This window comes from Magallana gigas, chromosome 4, assembly GCF_963853765.1.
Source record: "Magallana gigas chromosome 4, xbMagGiga1.1, whole genome shotgun sequence".
In the NCBI taxonomy this organism is placed as follows: Eukaryota; Metazoa; Mollusca; class Bivalvia; order Ostreida; family Ostreidae; genus Magallana; species Magallana gigas.
In genome coordinates, this window is record NC_088856.1 from 16,147,752 (window position 1) to 16,167,330 (window position 19,579).

General features: G+C 33.6%; 1 protein-coding gene across 1 annotated transcript; it reads right to left on the minus strand.

The window, feature by feature from the left end:
• Nucleotides 1–63: 63 nt before the first annotated feature.
• Nucleotides 64–19,303, minus strand: LOC105326875 (uncharacterized). The gene is made up of 6 exons (XM_066081455.1): nt 19,224–19,303; nt 16,856–16,909; nt 15,278–15,358; nt 2,688–2,820; nt 2,389–2,485; nt 64–1,424 (listed from the first exon to the last, which is right to left on the minus strand). Exons 1-6 carry the CDS (start codon nt 19,246–19,248, stop codon nt 1,155–1,157), a joined length of 660 nt encoding a protein of 219 aa, XP_065937527.1. The 5' UTR covers nt 19,249–19,303; the 3' UTR covers nt 64–1,154.
• Nucleotides 19,304–19,579: the final 276 nt, after the last annotated feature.

Consider the following 19,579-nt stretch of genomic DNA (forward strand, 5'->3'; position numbering starts at 1 on the left):
AAATTTTCAGTCAAACATAACAATGGGCTCATCATTAAAGCAAAAACTGTTTAATATTTTTCGCAAAAACAAACACGACTTAATACAATACGACATACAAAAAAATTACATTCAAGAGACAGTTATAAAATACATTTAAGCACATTAAAGGTGACATGAATTCATAAACCATTTGGTCGAAATATTACTCTCGATCGCTCCTCAACTGCCACTGGGATACATGTATATATACCGGTCGAGAAATTTAATGTCGGTTGCTTTCCGATTGAGGCATTCAAATTGCATGACTTTTAAATGGTCGAACTACACATCGTAAAATTACTTGTTTGTAAAAAAAGAAAAATAAAGAATTGTACAATCAATGAAACATTAAAGTGGGTTTATTCTTTGAAAACAATCGAAAAGTATCCGCCTTATCTTGCACATCCGACTCCGCATGCACACCGTACACGTGTGGCTTTCATACGGAGGGCATAACGTCTGCACCTTATTGTGGACCCGGTCGCACTACATCCAACATTCCAACTATATCCAATACATATATTATTAATAGTAAATTCAAGAATATAACAACGTAACATAGGTTTCTACAAAAACACTCTTCTTAAGTCCATGCTGTCACTGCAAGATCTGATATAACTTGTGGTTTGCATCTGCGATGTTATATCAATAAGACGCAGGAATACGTTCTACAATGATTGAGGAATTTTGAAATATGGGTGCCGAGTTCTGTCTGTTTTGTTTCATGCGGCGCTTATGAGCTGAAAGAAAATTGTTCAGCCCTTAGTACACCTGATTAAGCTTCTTTTTTTACTGCTTTTCTTATTCATACGTGTTATCATTAGGCCTTGCTGCGCTCGGTATAAATCGACAATCAATATGCAAAATTATTAATTCATCATATCTCCAAGTTGTTCTTCAGCTGCCGAAGGTTGTGTTGTTTAAAAAAGGATAATAACTAAAAATGTTCTATACAGTTATGTTAGAGTTGATGAGTAATTATCGTATTGAATTTCAAAACATGTGATTTTATTTGCACTTGATGACTTGATGAATATATTAGAAAGCTGAGATAATCAAGAAAGAATTTGCCTTCAGTATTTTCCTTTTGCAAAATAACCATATTTTCTTTTTATTTCAAAACAATTATATTGTCACTGAGGTTCGATGATAAAGTAATTGTCGTTCTGTATTTTACTAGGAACATCATCGGTAGCGGTTGTCTGGACTTCTCTGTTGCTGTTACCAACTCTTGGCAAGACTTCATATCCGTCCTCTCTGACACAGGCAGATGGCACTGGTCTTGCGTGATCATAGGATTCATTCATATCCTCCTTGTCCGATTCATGCAAATGGCTGTACGTTTCTTCTCTTGGGGATACATGTGCACTCTCTGGTCGTCGCATTGGCTGAATTCTGATGACCTAGATATGATAATCATAAGGATAATACTGTTTTAACACAAAAAATACATTTTGAGTTCATGTGTAAATTTGTAACTATCTTGAGCGTTAATAATTTCAACATTTTCACAGCTTCTTTTAAGATAAGACAAGAAGATCCTGACTAGGTTGGATTCACCATTTGTTTCTACGGGAAGGGACACCTAAAGAGTAAAATGTTCGATCCCAAAGGCCATGGCTTTAAAATTATACGTAACAGTCGTTTTAATCAAATTGACAGTAAGCAACCTCATTTAAACAATGATATACCGAACCTTGCGGATTTTTGAGAAAAAATAGCCTGTAACAAACTTGATACGTGTCTGTTTTTTCGAGAACATAACGTGTATATGATAGAAAAATAGAATTAAAGAGACGTCATATTGCCGTCCATCGTTTGTGCTCGTTGTCTAAAGAAAAAAATGGCAATCCCGTGAGGCTAGTGAAAAGACAAAACAAATAATCATTAGACATGGGTTGAGTTGATGTTTTTTTGGTAGACAGTTCTTCTACATGTCCTTTTCTTTCAAGACTTTCATGTAAACGCACTGAAAATTCCTGTCTAACCTTGATGTGAAATCTGAGTAATCACAAGTTTAAAAACAATGAATTTGACTACCTTTATTGCCAAGCATACATATTAATCCCTTTTCTTATTGCCCTTTTTAATTAAATATGTTTATATTTTGTAATAACTTGTAATGCTTTTAATAGCAACACACTAGCACCTAAATATATCGAAGATATTTAATCCGAAATCGTTTCTTACTTCTTAAAAAATCTTCCTTTCTTACTACTTGTAGCTAGTGCTTTAGGTGTGCTTACTGTTACAACTTCCAACGCACCTGTATGTACCATCAAAAACTCGTATCGCAACACTGTATTAAAATATATGAATTAAGTGTGTAAAAAGCTTTTAGACATAACGAACTGAAATTAATCTTACTGCTTGATCGTTGATTTCATTGTAGACAGTTTCAGTAACAACTGGCGGTAAACTTTCTTGAAGGTTTTCATCACTTCGAGGTTTGCAATCCGAATTTCTAAATTCAAAGACGTGTTTCCGTATTAGTGATAAAAAACTAAATTTCTACATTGTTCTTTTTGTCGACTAAATTAACGCACATTGGTTTGTTCTTCAAAACGTTTTGCTTATTAGCAATTATTTACCTTCAAATCAAATCAAAATTTAAATCACGGCAAAAAAAAATCAGTTTTAAATGTAATGTATTCAAGCTATATTACCTGATTTTGAGGAAACGAAATGCGCGAAAGAAGCAGAGAAACACAATCATTGTTATGACTGATCCAAACACTGTTCCCCCAACTACTGCTCCAACGATACCTCCGGTACAGGAAACTGCATACGATTTACAATCTACAATAATGTATGGGAACATTGTACATTGTATGCATTTCATTTGATGATTGCACAAAAGAATATAAAAATGTTTTAGATAAACGCATACGTGCAAAAATGATTTAGTAAATAAAGTATTGTAATGTTTTTCGAAAATAAATCAATTATCAAACTCTAATTTCAAACGAACTTGAACTACCCCAAAGAGTGCTTGAATTCCTGTAAATACATACATCTTTTTATTTGATAAAAATCAATATGTCAGAATCTTATGATTGTAGAATAATAATTACAATCCAAATTGATATGTTAACTTTCCCCATCATAATTTTATAATATATTATTTAGCGTTCATTTCAAATATTATTTTTCAATTTTTATTTCGATCTTTCCATGCGATAGGCTGTTTTAATACTCACTGTATACGTCATTTAAAAGTAACGTAATCGTTAAAGAACTGGTCTGACTTAGTAGAATATCCACACGGATGACACTTAAAGATATAAGGAAGCAGGCCACTTCTACAAACTTATATTACTGCAGAGGGAATCTTTTAATAGATAGCTGCTTGCCAGAAGCACATGTTTATCAGAGAAATACAAACATTTTAGGGTCATTTAGTAATGAAACTGATGATAGTTCCCTTTCCAGAGTTATAACAGTGTAAGCACATGAAAGAACATGTACTTTTATATTGGTCACTTCAAAAAACAATTCTGTTTTCTTCATTTATATTTAGAACTTTGTTAAAACTTCCATCAAGCAGTTTTTTTTTACAATTGGTTTTACAAAAAAAATAAATAAATAAATGAAAATACTCAATTCACTAATGTCACAATAATTCTGATCAGTAATTATGTTGGTAAGGTGCAAAAGTCTTAACTCAGTGATGAATCCCTCCCGCCAAACGTTAACGTCAATAAATCAGTTTCCAAAAGATATTCAAGGGAAGTGTTTCAAAGAGTAAAATTATATTTACATGATTGTTGTAGATATGAGCCTAGTTTTTGATTATAAGTATCATGAATATTTGAAAAAATTATTTTATTATAATTAGAGTTATTTTAACACGAGCTTGAACTTTCGGTAGGAGGTGACTATCTTTTTTGCGCAGCAAAACGAGCTGTAAAATACTGATCTACTTTCTGATTCGCTGATAGAACTATTTAATCAATATTCATAGACTGACGAAACCTGAACGCTTTTTTAAGTAAAAATTTTTTATTCCACATTCATTTCTACTTAGAAAATACAAAACATAATAAACTCGGAAAAGGTACAGGCTCCCGTATTCAGATCATGATTTATCTTTTCTTCGGTGGAAGGCATTGTTGAGATTCTACAATCTAAAAAAAAAATTAGCATATACGACTGGGATCTTTCATAGGCGTAAGTGAACAATAAGTCTATATTCATGTGTTGATTTAGCGAACAAATAGATATGGGCATTGCCAGACCGTTGTTATTATGATAGAAAAAGACCTATTATTGTATTTAATAATCGATTCTAACTGGTTTGACGTGTTAAAAACTTGCATTTTACGAAACACGAAAACATTCTCTATAGTTTTGGTTGATTAACTTTATTTTTACACGAATTCTGTGAAGAAAAAAATAGTATCATTAAATTCTTCAAACAATTGACTACTGATATTGTTGATTTACTTCCCTTGTACTTTTCTTAAAACACCGCTAACCGACCTCGGAAAATGAAGTATGTTAAATTCACGTGCAGATCGAGAGTCGCCACTTTTACATATAAACAATCTGCATTACTTCACTTTACGGGGTTAATGATGATATTTAAAAGAATATCAATGGCAAGTAAAGTGAACATATCTGTACAAAGTTAATGTCACGTGAATTAGATCTACTTTGAAAGGAATGTTTATACGGAATGTGTACGAAAATAAGATTAATCAGCACATAATATAGTATTATTAGAATATAGTATTACTGGTGTCAAACTAGGAGCTATAAGCAGGCTCTTTCTCTCTCTTTCCTCCCTCTCTCTCTCTCTCTCTCTCTCTCTCTCTCTCTCTCTCTAATGCAAACGTAAAATTTCAAATATTTAATTTGAGTGTCTTACCAGATAATCGCGGGAATTTCACTGACATTAGTGAGTTGTCTTCCAGCTGTCTCCTCGCTGGATTTGTTGAAGTGGGCCAACTTGCCATGGGAGATTTGGGGGCGGGGGGGGAGGTCGTTAGCTCTGTCGTATTCTGCTATAATATTTTCGAATAGAGTGGAAACAACTTCAAGCTCCGCGGGGACTTTTCTTTAAAATGCTTCTAAAGGTTCCACAGGATGGATGACTATCTTTAAGTTCTCCTTAAAGGTAGCTTAAAGATGCTTAAAGGTAGCTTAAAGATGATCTTTAAGCCATCTTAAAGCTATATGTGTTGCTTAAAGATGGCTTAAAGAAAGCGTAAAGATGGCTTAAAGGCAGCTTAAAGACTATCTTTAAGCTACCTTTAAGCCACCTTTAAGGACAACTTATAGGTCCTTAATGTCCAAACTTCTTTAAGCCACCGTAAAGCCACCTTTAAGCCACCTTTAAGCCATTAAAAAATCTTTTAATTCAATATTGTGCTTAATTTACCAACAAACTATATTAACTATATGATAATGATAAAAAAGGTGTTAAAAACGGTTTTTGTTCTAGAAAATAAAATGAAAAAAAAATAATCAAAACGCCCAAGACGAGGATTGAATCCGTGACCCTTCGTTTACCAGCATCACCTCGCTTCCTCTGCGCCACGGCAACTTACATATTTAGGGAGGTTTTTATAACCTATATATCAGTGGATATTGAATCAATGTATTCAATGATTGTGTATTTTTTACTTGAAAAGATTTTGACTTCCATTCAAATTGTAACAATCAATTATATCTAATTTATAAATTACATGCATGCATATATTTAGAATGGAATACGGAACTTGGTCTTCAGTGAAAAAAAATATATTATACTTTAATGGAAACCGTTAGGCTTACTTAGTAAAAAAAAAATAAACCGACTAGATAAACGTTCATCTAATTCACAGCTATAAATGAAATGCAAGAAAGAAAATGAAATCATTTCTTTTATTAAATGCATTGAACTTATTAGGGTATAAGTTCTACGCAATTTCCCCGGTTTTCATGATCACGGCGCCGTTCCAGTATGTTTAAACATTTACTTGTATACATGATTTTTAGACTATCAATTCTATAACAAACAATATTACCAATTACGGGTGACGTATTTACTGCATGTTGCAATTGCAAATGATGTATACATATACTTGTACATACAATTGTATGATGTACCAGGCCGGGTATGTGAGTTAATTACTCTTATACATATATTTAAACAATTAACCCCTATTTACGATCACCGGTACAGGAATTAACTAACCTCTAGATTTTACTCTTACATACATGTATCTTTAATTTGTAGACGTAACATTTTTTAAAACCCAGAGTTGGTAAATAATACAATGTACTTTGAAAATGAATTACAAATGTAAATAAACTTTTATTCACTAGACTTATCGTATACACGTACATACTAAGATCTCAACGCCTTTAGAAACCCTGACTTGCACCTGGGCACACGACACAACTGTTGTGTATATCTTGTATATTCTGTGTTAGTTCCAGGGTATTTTTTAAGTTGGACAAACAATAGACTCTAATTAGATATACACAAACGAACAAAACTATGTCTAGACAAACAAAGCAGTAATATCCTGATATGCCCGATATAACAAATTTTCATCTTTAACATGTATCTAGCAGATCTAGAATTAGACCTAGAAATAATTAAAATTGAAAAAAAATACATACCTTCAACTGATTATTAAATTAAATCATGCAGTTTTGGTTCATTATCTTAATTTTGTTTTATAACCGGATGAACTGAGAGAGAGAGAGAGAGAGAGAGAGAGAGAGAGAGATTTCACCGATAAATTTATAATAGGAAACAAACATACTTAAATATAATTTCATGCACAAATTTAGATACAGAGACTGCGCCCACCCCTACAATAATTTTGAATAATTTAGAAATCAAAAAAAAAAAATTATAAAGAATTTTATAACGGCAATATGTGTCCATCGGAGCGTTGTTGATGATAGCGATATGTGTTTAATGGCGCGACAATCAAACCCGCCTGGAACACCCCCCCCCCCTTCCTTGGAAATTATATCATCACACGGGTCACCCCCTCCCCTCCCTATAAAGGAGCTTTTGCATTTAATACATGTTTTTATTGTTCAGTTTGATCAAACTTGACTTAAAGGGAACTTAAAGATGGTTTAAAGACAACTTAAAGGGAGCGTAAATGCCACTTACAGATGCTTAAAGGCGGCTTAAAGATGGCTTAAAGGTGACTTAAAGAAGTTTGGACATTAAGGACCTATAAGCTCAGCTTAAAGGTGACTTAAAGGTGGCTTAAAGATGGTATCTCCTTTAAGCCACCTTTACGCCACCTCTAAGCTGCCTTTAAGGACTTCCTTAAAGATTGTGTTTCGCCCTGTGTTCGCTTAATCAACGTTTATTGCAGCCAATTTAGGAACCACCCCTTCTGCCGGTCGTATAAGATATTTATTTTTGTTGCTATTTATGAGGTGTGTTCTTACCCTTTGTGAAAAGGACTGGGATGCACTGGTGACATTGTTGGGAAATCCAAGCCCTTTCTCGCTTGCGGTCCCGGATCTTGCTCAACATTTACGCACTTATTTTTAGATCTGTCGTCTGATAGTCCAACTTTGATCTTACGTGTCGGATGCATTTCTTGAAATTGGTTTCCATCATATCTATAAAGTAATTTTCATCATCCTTGTGCATAATGCGCAAGACCGGAATCCGTCCCAGGTATCTTGTCCGTGACTGAATAAGTCATTCTAGGCCAACATACCAAAGGGATAGTAGTTCACGCAATGAAATTCAAATTATGGTGCATTTTTTCTCTACGTAATAGTCATGATGTATCTTAAAATCAATCTTTCGGTAATCATCGGACACAATTTTTGATGACGACATTTTCTATCTTGACTGATCTCCAGGGCCGATCAAAATGTTTTGCGCGCTAAATGTTCGTTGAAGTTGCGCGCTTTATATCAATAACCAATAAAATTTCACTTGACATATACACGAGCAAAAATACACGTAGATTTCCAGTGATAGACGTGAGTTCATAAATGTGTTTTGCAACGTATGTACAGTTAATTAATTTAATATATGTAAATTATGTTTAGAGATGTATATCAATTCTGTAAAACACTATTTCGTTGAGATGAGATGAATCATGTAAATATACAACTATTAGATCTAATCCTAATTTTCATAATGAAATAAAGCCCGAAAATTGTTGTTGGCATTCCGTCCACCCATCCCAACCCGAAGACAAAAAAACTAGCACTGTTTCCCTTTGGTTCTGTGCAGATCGTCAACATGGTCTTATCACGAATGATATATATGATGTTTAATCAATGATTTAATTTAGACCAATGTCGGATATATAAATTGGATAGAAGAGGGTCACTCCTACCCCCCTCTCCCTTTCAGGCAAACTAGGTACCCCAAGAATCATTTGATAGAAGAATCCCTTTCTACAAGTTTCGATTTCGGATTGTGTATATTAATTTATTAACTGTGACCGCGTAGATTTTGTAGTGCTAAAGAATTCGTCTGGAACTGCATCCGTCGTGTGCAGTACGAACGGGGTGAGGGAATGTTGACGTCGAAGGTATAAGGTTGTGGCACGTTGTAGGCCGTAAGATAAAACGAAGGGTAGGTTTGCCGTATTCCCGGAGGTTCACAAACATACAGTTCGAGAGAAAAAAACGACCAATTTATGCAGGAATCCTGCATCAACTGCCTGTTTATTTCTCTGGAACTGAATACTGGTGGACCTTCAGGAATACGGCAAACCTACCCTTCGTTATTACCTTACGGCCTACAGCGCGCCCACACCTTATACCTTATACCCTTTACGCCAACTTTCCCTCACCCGGTTCGTACTGCACACGACCGATGCAGATCCAGAAGAATTCTCTAGCACCGTAAAATCTACGCGGTCACAGATCTGAAAGATGAAATTAATCATAAATTATCATGATGTAGCGCGTATATTGGTGTCGGTTTAAAAAATAGATATATATTTATAAAAATGACGTAGCATAAGGCCAGCATTTTATTTGAAAAGAAGATAGATGTGCATGTATATAAAAGCATAATGTTATCGTTATGAATGCCCCTACCGTTCAAAAAGTCTTTTTTAATCTATTTTGTCTTCTTTTAGAACTGCATGTACAGTCTTTTTTAAAATGGAACAAGGGAGATTGAATATTAATGGAAAATCTCTTTCTAATGCGGTGATATGCGACTTGGTAATGGTGGTGCTTCAGTGGTAGATCTTAAATTTCCCCGTGGTTTATGCACAAATTTGGCAAAAGAGTATAAAATTTCAAATTCGACTGTTTGAAATATCTGGACGAAATATAATGAAAACTTTTTCATTTCTCCTCGTAAACCAATAAACACAAAAGATTGGAAGATCGTGAATTTATCAAGGCATTAAAACGAAAGACCTTCTATTCAGCTTCAAACAGTTCGAGATGAATTGCGCATACATTCCAACACGATTACAAGCATTATTATTTTAACAATTAGCAATACAATTCGAAAAGATCTGTCAAAGACATACAAACAAATTTGTCTCTACAACAAAAACAGATTCACTTTATAAAATCTTAAGTATACCCAAGAATTTTTGATTTATGTTTTTAACAAAGATCCCTTCAGGCTGAAATTCATGAACGAAATGAGAATAAGACTTGTGGACGGGCAACCAACTTTGTTATTCTGTAAAAGGTTCAAAGTTCGTAGAAATGACCCGATACGGCAGACCTTCTAATTATAGGGTTAACTTATTAGTAGGGTATTCAATATGTTATCATTCTTGATGGACCATTAGGCACCACCAAATACTTTTATTTTGTGAGAGTAGCGGCAGATAGTTTCACAGACGATGGGGGAAGTGTAGCTGCAATAATGTAGCCCTCTCCGATTTTTTTTATCTGATGTTTACTGGAGAGGGCTACAATTCCACAGGATCTCCGTAATGGTGCAAAATAATTTTTTTAATGCGAGTGACTTCGGTTTAAACATTTTGATTTTATATTTTACTTCCTTTAGATAAAATCATTTTTTAATTCCGGTTGGTCAAACTAAGCGTATATAAATCAAATCCAGATAAAACACATACGCATGTTTACCAGTTGTCTTTTTCAGCAGCCATGACAGTTCTCGCGTGATTGTATGGGATATACGCTTGGAATTTTTATGGGCTTGATAACGTTATTGATTAATGACAGTGTAAATAATCGATCTTACCTCGTTCTATCACTAAAACATCGTTTCAGGAAATGGTATATAATGGAAAATTCATATTTACCGCGTTAATTATGTTTAAAATAGGGGAATTCTTAGATTCCGTTCAAGATCCGCTCCTGAATTCTCTGTCCCAAAATAAAAGCGGTCAAGGTCAGTAAATATGGCGGACAAATTCAACTTGTGTTGTTGACATACACGAACAAGTATTCCTTTTTAAGGAATGATCGGCAATGATATATATGTGAATGATATATAGATAGCTAGAAGCAATCAACAAGATCAGTTTAATGTAAAATAATTTAAAAAGTACTGTATTTTTAGCAAACATAGAATATTTTGAATCTGTACACCATCATTATAAACTGTCAACAAATATAATTTTGAAATAAATTTGGAGAAAGCCGTTCGAAATCTCCTTGTCTAGTTCTATATTTTTTACGTAATTATTAAATGTTAATGTATCTTCTTCAGAATACTGAGTTGGGCTCTTCAAAGAGCATTCACACGTAAAGAAAGAAAGAGTTGTATCAAAATAATTTAATGCGACTGACAAACATTGAATGCCATCATAGCTTGCTATTGAGGTCGTATTATAACGTAACCTTGTTTACAAGTAATAGCTTTCCAAAAAGCTTGCCTGACTAAACAAATTTATTCAATGGAAGCATGAATGTTTTAATTAGGATTTCTTTAAAGAAATGAATTTTAATTTTTCGCTGCTGATCATAAATTCTAGTGCATGTACATGTACATGTATTCGGGGTTTGACACTAAGGCACGTCCGACTGACGTTGTCTAGTAAACGATAGGTCCGGTCGGGTTAAATGTCTGTGTACTAGCCCGACTGGTCGTGTGACAAAAAGTGTGCACATAATCGCTTGAAATTAAATTATTTTATTAAATGTCCAACCATAGGAAATAGGAAAGGATTTTCAAGCACGTATTGTCTAAGAAAGTGTGTGGGGCAGCTTTATCCAAAACATCTTGACAAGCAATTAATAAAAGGTCGATTTCTCAAAATCATTAAAAAAAAATCCTAATTGTAACTTCAATTCAATTAGATTCCTGATTTTCAGTTTCATTTATTACATGCTCCGACAATTTTCATTTATTAAATATGTAAAGTTAAGAGATGTGTCTGCTTCAAAAAAGGGAGAAGCAGTCCCAACTCCCCACCCCCGTTTAAACGTGCAGGCAATGTGTACACACGGTGTGCTGGAGTATTGTTCTGTGGTCCCATTTGGACTCGGCCACTAATCGACGCGCAAAAACTATAAATGAGACATTTGGCGCGAAGTCCTGCTTTACCATTCAAGCAACGGCTGAGATCTCGATCCGATGGATCTATTGGCATTGATCCATGGGGAGGGGGGACAAATGAATTTTTTGACATTTGTTTTGTAACAACTACATATATTTTACTTTGGATCGAATGTTTTGGAAGAAATCTATCGAATTTAAAACACACACACTTGACTAGCGATTATTTAATGTTTACAGTAGTATTGATGTACATTTAGTAGGACACACGAGTTTTGTGCCCCTTTCAAGATGAATGAAATCGCCCAATCGATCGAAAATCGGGTCACACCCCTCTTCGGCGATTTAGTTCCTCCAGTAAACATTCAAGCAATATGAATATATATTTGTTTTAATCCAAACTGACGATTCTTTGGTAATGATGACAATCCAACACCAATTATTACTTACATTGTACCGTAATAAACAATTTGTAACAACTTGCTGCGATCACACCCCCTCCCCCCTTTCCACCGTTCAACTACATGTATGGCATCATGACGTCAGGCAATAAATCAAGCCGTTTTCCTAGCTACTATTATGCAGTTCATGGAGCATCTTTTTATGATCGAGGTCAGTTCATCGAGGTCAACTGCATTACTGAATGAATCTTTCGATCGAAATTCCTACGCGTGAGACAAAATGTGCATTCTTGAATTAACAGGTCGAACTGTATTTACTGAAACTGGCTTACCACAATTGGAGCAGAATACATGTACCTGTTCCTACCAACTTATTCCCCGGATCTAAACACAGCAGAACAATGTTTTCGAAAAGTGAAAACTTTGCTTTAAAATGACCGGTACAGAGTAAGGCATAGCGACAACTTTAAAATGGCTGTACTTGAGGCATTCGGGGAAATCACTATTTTCGAAACACTGTCATTTTTTCACGCAACTGAGTGTGTACATACCGGATAAAATCCGATTTCAATAAATATTCCTGTGTTTGTCTTCTGTTTTTGTTTTGTTGATTTTTTTTAACACAAAGGGTATTCCGAGTGTGATTGTAGTAAAATGAAGTGAAAGTTAATCCTTTTGAAACATCCAATCGTAAACGAAAAGTCTGACCTGATTTTGTGACGCTGTTTCAAATGAAATATACAACAATAGCATTAAGTCGGGCAAGTGTCGTTGCGTTCAAAGTATTCATATATATTAGCCAATGACTGAACAGTTAACCACGAGTTAGCCCCGCCTCGATAAAATCGGAGTTTGTCTCGTAATGCCGAAAGTCCAAGCTTGTGTCAAATTGGTTATATCATAAATCTAGTAACTTCCAGTGAAACTATCTATTCTTAACTTCCAAAGGTCCTGATGGTTTGTCAGCTTATTTCTATCGTATTGTACTTTACATTTATCTTTAACCTAGGCTACTGGTCTTTTCAGTCATTCATATAACATGACTTTTAGGAGAGAAAAAATATTTTTTTCCCAAGTGAACCCCTAATTCTTGTCGCTAGCGAAGCAGACCATGATCTCGCATAGTAATATAGTAGTAGTACCTTTAGACCTATTTATATATAGCTATCTATTTATGTATTTATCCATATAGGCATCCTTATTCACGTATCTAGATAAAATATCTGAAAATTTCAAAAAACCCTCGTTAAATCGCACGTGGCCTTACATTTGTGCGGAAGCTCGTTGGTGCCAGGTGACAAAAAATATTTGGCGGCTGCCAAACACTTATTTGCTGGTTGAAGTTTATTTGGAAATTGAAGAGAGCAGTGTTATCTTCTACAATAAGAGATTGTCGATATTGATGCCAAACTCAATTTTCTTGCAAAAAGGCCTTTGCTTGGGTTAACTGGCCCAAGGGTTATACAGCTTTGGGTCAAAACAATATCGAGTGTGTTACTAATTTTTTTTTATAATTATTTGCATATCATCATTATTTGTTACAAACAAACATGGTTTATATTTTAGATATGATGGTATATCGCATCAATATTTGTGATATAATTGCAGTTTAGAAAAAAACAAAAGGCCCATGGGCCACATCGCTCCACTGAAACAAACTCCACTGAATCTTTGGTACATTCTATTTCGTAGCATATGCTATTTCTATTTTTAACTTGGAACCCTTTTTTTGGGGCCCCAGTAATGGTCCGTGTTTTAAAATTGGCTTTAACAATTTAAAAACTACACTATCTTAGGATGCTTGCATAGTAGTTCCACAAACTGTAGTTTTGTAGTTATCGAAAAGGAATTTTTTAAACATTTCCATAAAATATATTTCTGTTAAACTTTCAACACGTCTTTAGGCCCAACTCAGTCAATGTGAAGGTCAAATCGGATATCTTTTCAATCTTTTTTATACCATAGATTATTTCCATTTTCTTAATCTTGCTCATATTGAACAAAAATGCTGTATGTAAGAGGTAATGAGATTGAATTAGAAGTTCTATGCTAGCTGGAAATTCTATAAGTTATAGATCAAGGTCAAAGCAGAATTCTCTGAAATTCCTTTCATCTTATTGTCCATTATTAAAGCGGGGCCCTTAACTTTGGGACATTCACCATCTCAATGATGTGAAGTATTTTTTATATTATTTATTCATCTTATTTATGACAAAATTGAAACCATGTGCATTTTTCTTTGTGTTTTTTAATAGCTGTAGATCAAAATGAAAAAATGTGTATTTAAATGTACATGCATTATCTTAATAATTACTTTTCTATATTATTTCAAAAACAACAAGTCACCAGCCAATTTAATTCAAATATATCCACCATTATCCTAATAATGAAGTTCATACTCTCAAAATATTATCTTTATTTTACTTTCATATTTTAGGGGTACGACTGCATTAAACTACTTTAGTATTTTTTTTCAATAATGTTTAATGAAGATAAAAACTATGTGACGCGTGTTTAAGTTATAACATTCAGAACAGTTTTCTCATGTCGAGGTAACTAGGCTCTATGGATGAATGTAAATTCTAAGAAAATTGAAAAGGTGACTATGAATTTAATTACATGTAACATCATTTAAATACACTTATGCTTCAATGAATGATAGAACATTCTTTTCATTTTTTCAAAGAATTGATTTTTTGTATCGGATTCATTAATCCAATAAGTGCATAAGCTCACATCATTTCAGGTGCGATCTATTGTAGAGATCAGTTGAATTCCCAAAAGTGTGAATATCCCCATCATTACATAGAGTAGTTGATTTAAAAAATAAACTTTCAAAAAATGTAAAGCATATTGAAATACGGGTATGATTTTGATTTGCAGCTTAAACCTACTGCATATACAGAAGTTTAATTATATTTATTTTAAGAAAATTGTGCACTTGCGCACAAATTGTGCAGTCCTGTCATTTTAACTTGAATGATACATGTAATACAAAAAAAATTAATTTATCTCACCTCGCTAGACTCAGTTTTAGGCAAATATTTCTAAGATTTTAAAGAAAGTGCATTGCTCTCTGTGTGATTCTTTTGTTTAGCAAAAGGTTTTTTCTCGATGCTGTTCGGTTTTGTGTTTAACTTTTTAAAGTATGGTTTAAAAAGAATCATCGGGAGTTGGCCTGTCTAGTGCAAGGCTTTTTTTGTTCGCGAAGTCCGGTTTAAAATTGAACCCATCCCGGAATGATGAGATCATAACAAAAATGAATGCTACAAATATCATTAATTCTTTGATGTACTTGCAAATATATGTATCAGACATGTGAAAGGACATGACAGTACTACCGTTGCAAGAGTACATGTTCCTGTTTTAAGAAGTTTAGAATCAGTTTTGCGAAATATACCAGATGAAATTTGTATTGTTTCGAACGAACCTTTGTCATTTTGTTTTGGATCCATCGTTGTTTGATCAGTTGTATTCCCTTTTTGGTCCCCGTTTTTCCGGTCAAATTTATCTGTTAAGTAAATTTAATAAGTCATTTAAATACCTTTCCGCATTTATGCATGCGTATCTTATTATTATAAGCTTACATTAATATTGAGATAATATATAATAAACTAAAACAGTACTTATTAAAAGTTGTTTCACAAATATGTATACTTTGGAATCATTTAAATTCACGGGAACAAATTTTCGTGAATTGTGAATATTTTGCTTAGCGTGGGGATGTAATTTCATTGATGCGTCGGTTTTCAGTTTCAATAAGATAACAAACTCTTTCAAATTTGTTTTCGTCAGAGATGTAAATTCGAAGGGGAAGGCTACCAAAGAGGAATACAAGGAAAATTGAGCCACATCGAATTTTAATGATTCCACTTTACATATGATCAACAAGCACAAGCCGAACTATACTAATGTACTCTTTGAAGCAAATAAACAATTTTTTAAAATGTAGTAAACATTTACTTACAGTAGTTTTGTAGTTATCGAAAAGGAATTTTTTTAACATTTCCATAAAATATATTTCTGTTAAACGTTGAACACGTCTTGAGGCCCCAGTATTAGTCCGGAGGTCACAACTTTATTGATTTCTAGTTTACATTATTTAAGGATGCTTGCATAGTAATCTCACAAATAGAAACATTGTAGTTCTAAAGAAGTAGATTTTTAAACATTTTTCTGTATATTTTAAACTTTGAACCCCACCTTGGACCCTATTTTTGTCACTATACTCACAGTTTCGCAATTGTCTCCCTTTTAAAAAAGGTTACGCCCTTTTTTGACACTTTAGAATTCCCTTCCCATAAGGATGTTTTGTACTAAGTTTGGTTAAATTTGGTTCAGTGGTTTTAGAGCAGACGACAAAAATATGAAAAGTTTACAGACGGACTGACAACAAGTGATCAGTCAAGTTCACTTGAACCTTCTGTTCAGGTGAGCTAAAAACGAAGGAGGATGAGGTAGATAACATATTAGTATATCTATATAAAGTTGTCGTTTGTCTGTATGAGTTGTAAAAGATTGTTTATGAGGAGATGATGTGTCATGATTGTCATGATATTTGGGCAAGTTCAAGGTCACTGAAAGGAAAAATGTATCATTAAGGACCTATTACTTTTTTTAAAAGAACATTCCCACTTCACACAAGGGTTGTTTATGACCTGAGAGTGTGTCATGATTTTGACCCAATGTCATTTAAATAAGTTCAAGGTCACGAGGTAAAAATACATAGTTCCCATGTAATGAAAAAAGTTTTGAAGCTTAAACTTGACACAAAAACTGCCTGTGATACGAGAATAAATATGTCTTAACCATGAGCTTTAGTCATTTTTGCAAGTTCAAGGTCACTGGGAAATAAATATGCACTACTTTCCATTAGTGAATTACTTGAGTTATTATATTTCTTTGCGGGGCGAATCATTTGTGCGCTTGCTTAAAGTTCCTCTAGTTATTATCTCTTTTCACAACGAAAACCCTTTCAGAAAATTATGCTTTGATCTGGTGTACTTACCTTTTCTTTTATTGCACTTTTCATCTGTCAACTCAAAATACCAGCAATTCCTGTCTAAAAAATTAAATATATGTTTAATTGTTAGGTGTATCTAAGAGTACCATACAAATACGGTATATACTAAAATAAATTGATAATAAGGACCCTGCTCTGCGGGCGCCCTATAGTGATCATTCTGTCCGTCGGACATCGTTTGTCGGGAGCATATCATCTCTCCCCTTGGCCCAATCTAGATTATACTTCGAAAGGGTGCATTAGGGTAAAAGGTGTGCATTGACCTCGAACCATGTTTCCCAGGTCTACGGTTTAAGTAATAGCAGAATTATATATAAAATCCTTTTTCCGGTGCATATCTTCTCTCCCCTTGGTCCAATCTGACTCATTCTTCACTCATATGGTGTTTATGGTCATAGAATGAGCAGTGACCTTGAGGTCTGGGTCATATCAGTCTAATAAAAAATCATTTTCTCAGAGCATATATACTTTCCTCCTAGCCCTATTTGGCTCATGATTTAAATAATCAGAGCTTTTGACTAAATGTGTAGTAACCTTGAATCAATTATGAAGGTCGAATATGAAGGTCATAGCACATCTACATGAAAAATCCTCTTCCAGATCATATCGTCCCTCTCTTTCCTCCAATCAGGCTCATACTTCACCCAAATGGTGCCTTTGATCAAAGGATATGCAGTGACCTATGGATGTTTGTAAGTCAGGTGTCAAGGTCATATCAGATTACACAAAATTCCTTTTCAAGAATATATATATACTTTTCACTTAGCCCTATTTAGCTAATACTTTACTTAAACAGAAATATTTGGTTAATGACGTGCAGTGACCTTGAACCAAGTCAATGTGAAGGTCAAATCGGATATCTTTACTATCTTTTTTATACCATAGATTATTTCCATTTTCTTAATCTTGCTCATATTAAACAAAAATAATGCATGTAAGAGGTAATGAGATTGAATTAGAAGTTCTATGCTAGCTGGAAATTCTATAAGTTATAGATCAAGGTCAAAGCAGAATTCTCTGAAATTCCTCTGATCTTATTGTCCATGATTAAAGCGGGGCCCTTAATTTTGGGACATTCACCATCTCAATGTTGTGAAGTATTTTTCATATTATTTATTCATTTTATTTATGACAAAATTGAAACCATGTGCATTTTTCTTTTTGTTTTTTAATAGCTGTAGATCAAAATGAAAAATTGTGTATTTAAATGTACATGCATTATCTTAATAATTACTTTTCTATATTATTTCAAAAACAACAAGTCACCAGCCAATTTAATTCAAATATATCAACCATTATCCTAATAATGAAGCTCATACTCTCAAAATATTATCTTTATTTACTTTCATATTTTAGGGGTACGACTGCATTAAACTACTTTAGTATTTTTTTTTTCAGTAATGTTTAATGAAGATAAAAACCATGTGACACGTGTTTAAGTTATAACATTCAGAACAGTTTTCTCATGTCGAGGTAATTAGGCTCTATGGATGAATGTAAATACTAAAAAAAATTGAAAAGGTGACTATAAATATAATTACATGTAACATCATTTGAATACACTTATGCTTCAATGAATAATAGAACATTCTATTCCTTTTTTCAAACAAATGATTTTTTGTATCGGATTCATTAATCCAATAAGTGCATAAGCTCACATTATTTCAGGTGCGATCTATTGTATAGAGATCAGTTGAATTCCTAAAAGTGTGAATATCCCCATCATTACATAGAGTAGTTGATTTAAAAAATAAACTTTCAAAAAATGTAAAGCATATTGAAATACGGGTATGATTTTGATTTGCAGCTTAAACCTACTGCACATACAGAAGTTCAATTATATTTATTTTAGGAAAATTGTGCACTTGCGCACAAATTGTGCAGTCCTGTCATTTTAACTTGAATGATACATGTAATACAAAAAAAATTAATTTATCTCACCTCGCTAGACTCAGTTTTAGGCAAATATTTCTAAGATTTTAAAGAAAGTGCATAGCTCTCTGTGTAATTCTTTTGTTTAGCAAAAGGTTTTCTCTCGATGCTGTTCGGTTTGTGTTTAACTTTTTAAAGTCTGCTTTAAAAAGAATCATCGGGAGTTGGCCTGTCTAGTGCAAGGCTTTTTTTGTTCGCGAAGTCCGGTTTAAAATTGAACCCATCCCGGAATAATGAGATCATAACAAAAATGAATGCTACAAATATCATTGATTATTTGATGTACGTGCAAATATATGTATCAGACATGTGAAAGGACATGACAGTACTACCGTTGCAAGAGTACATGTTCCTGTTTTAAGAAGTTTAGAATCAGTTTTGCGAAATATACCAGATGAAATTTGTATTGTTTCGAACGAACCTTTGTCATTTTGTTTTTGATCCATCGTTGTTTGCTCAGTTGTATTCCCTTTCTGGTCCCCGTTTTTCCGGTCAAATTTATCTGTTAAGTAAATTTAATAAGGCATTTAAATACCTTTTCGCATTTATGCATGCGTATCTTATTATTATAAGCTTACATTAATATTTAGATAAAATATAATAAACTAAAACAGTACAGTACTTATTTAAAGTTGTTTCACAAATATGTATACTTGGAATCATTTAAATTCACAGGAACAAATTTTCGTGAATGGTGAATATTTTGCTTATCGTGGGGATGTAATTTCATGGATGCGTCGGTTTTCAGTTTCAATAAGATAACAAACTCTTTCAAAA

Excerpts from the sequence above, each read along its gene's own strand:
- LOC105326875 (XM_066081455.1), bottom strand. The coding sequence starts at position 19,248 with ATGGATCAAAAACAAAATGACAAAG. Across the intron at positions 2,486-2,687 it reads TTTCGTTTCCTCAAAATCAG|AAATTCGGATTGCAAACCTC; the intron begins GTAATATAGCTT and ends CTTTGAATTTAG. Across the intron at positions 1,425-2,388 it reads ATGAAATCAACGATCAAGCA|GTCATCAGAATTCAGCCAAT; the intron begins GTAAGATTAATT and ends TATCATATCTAG.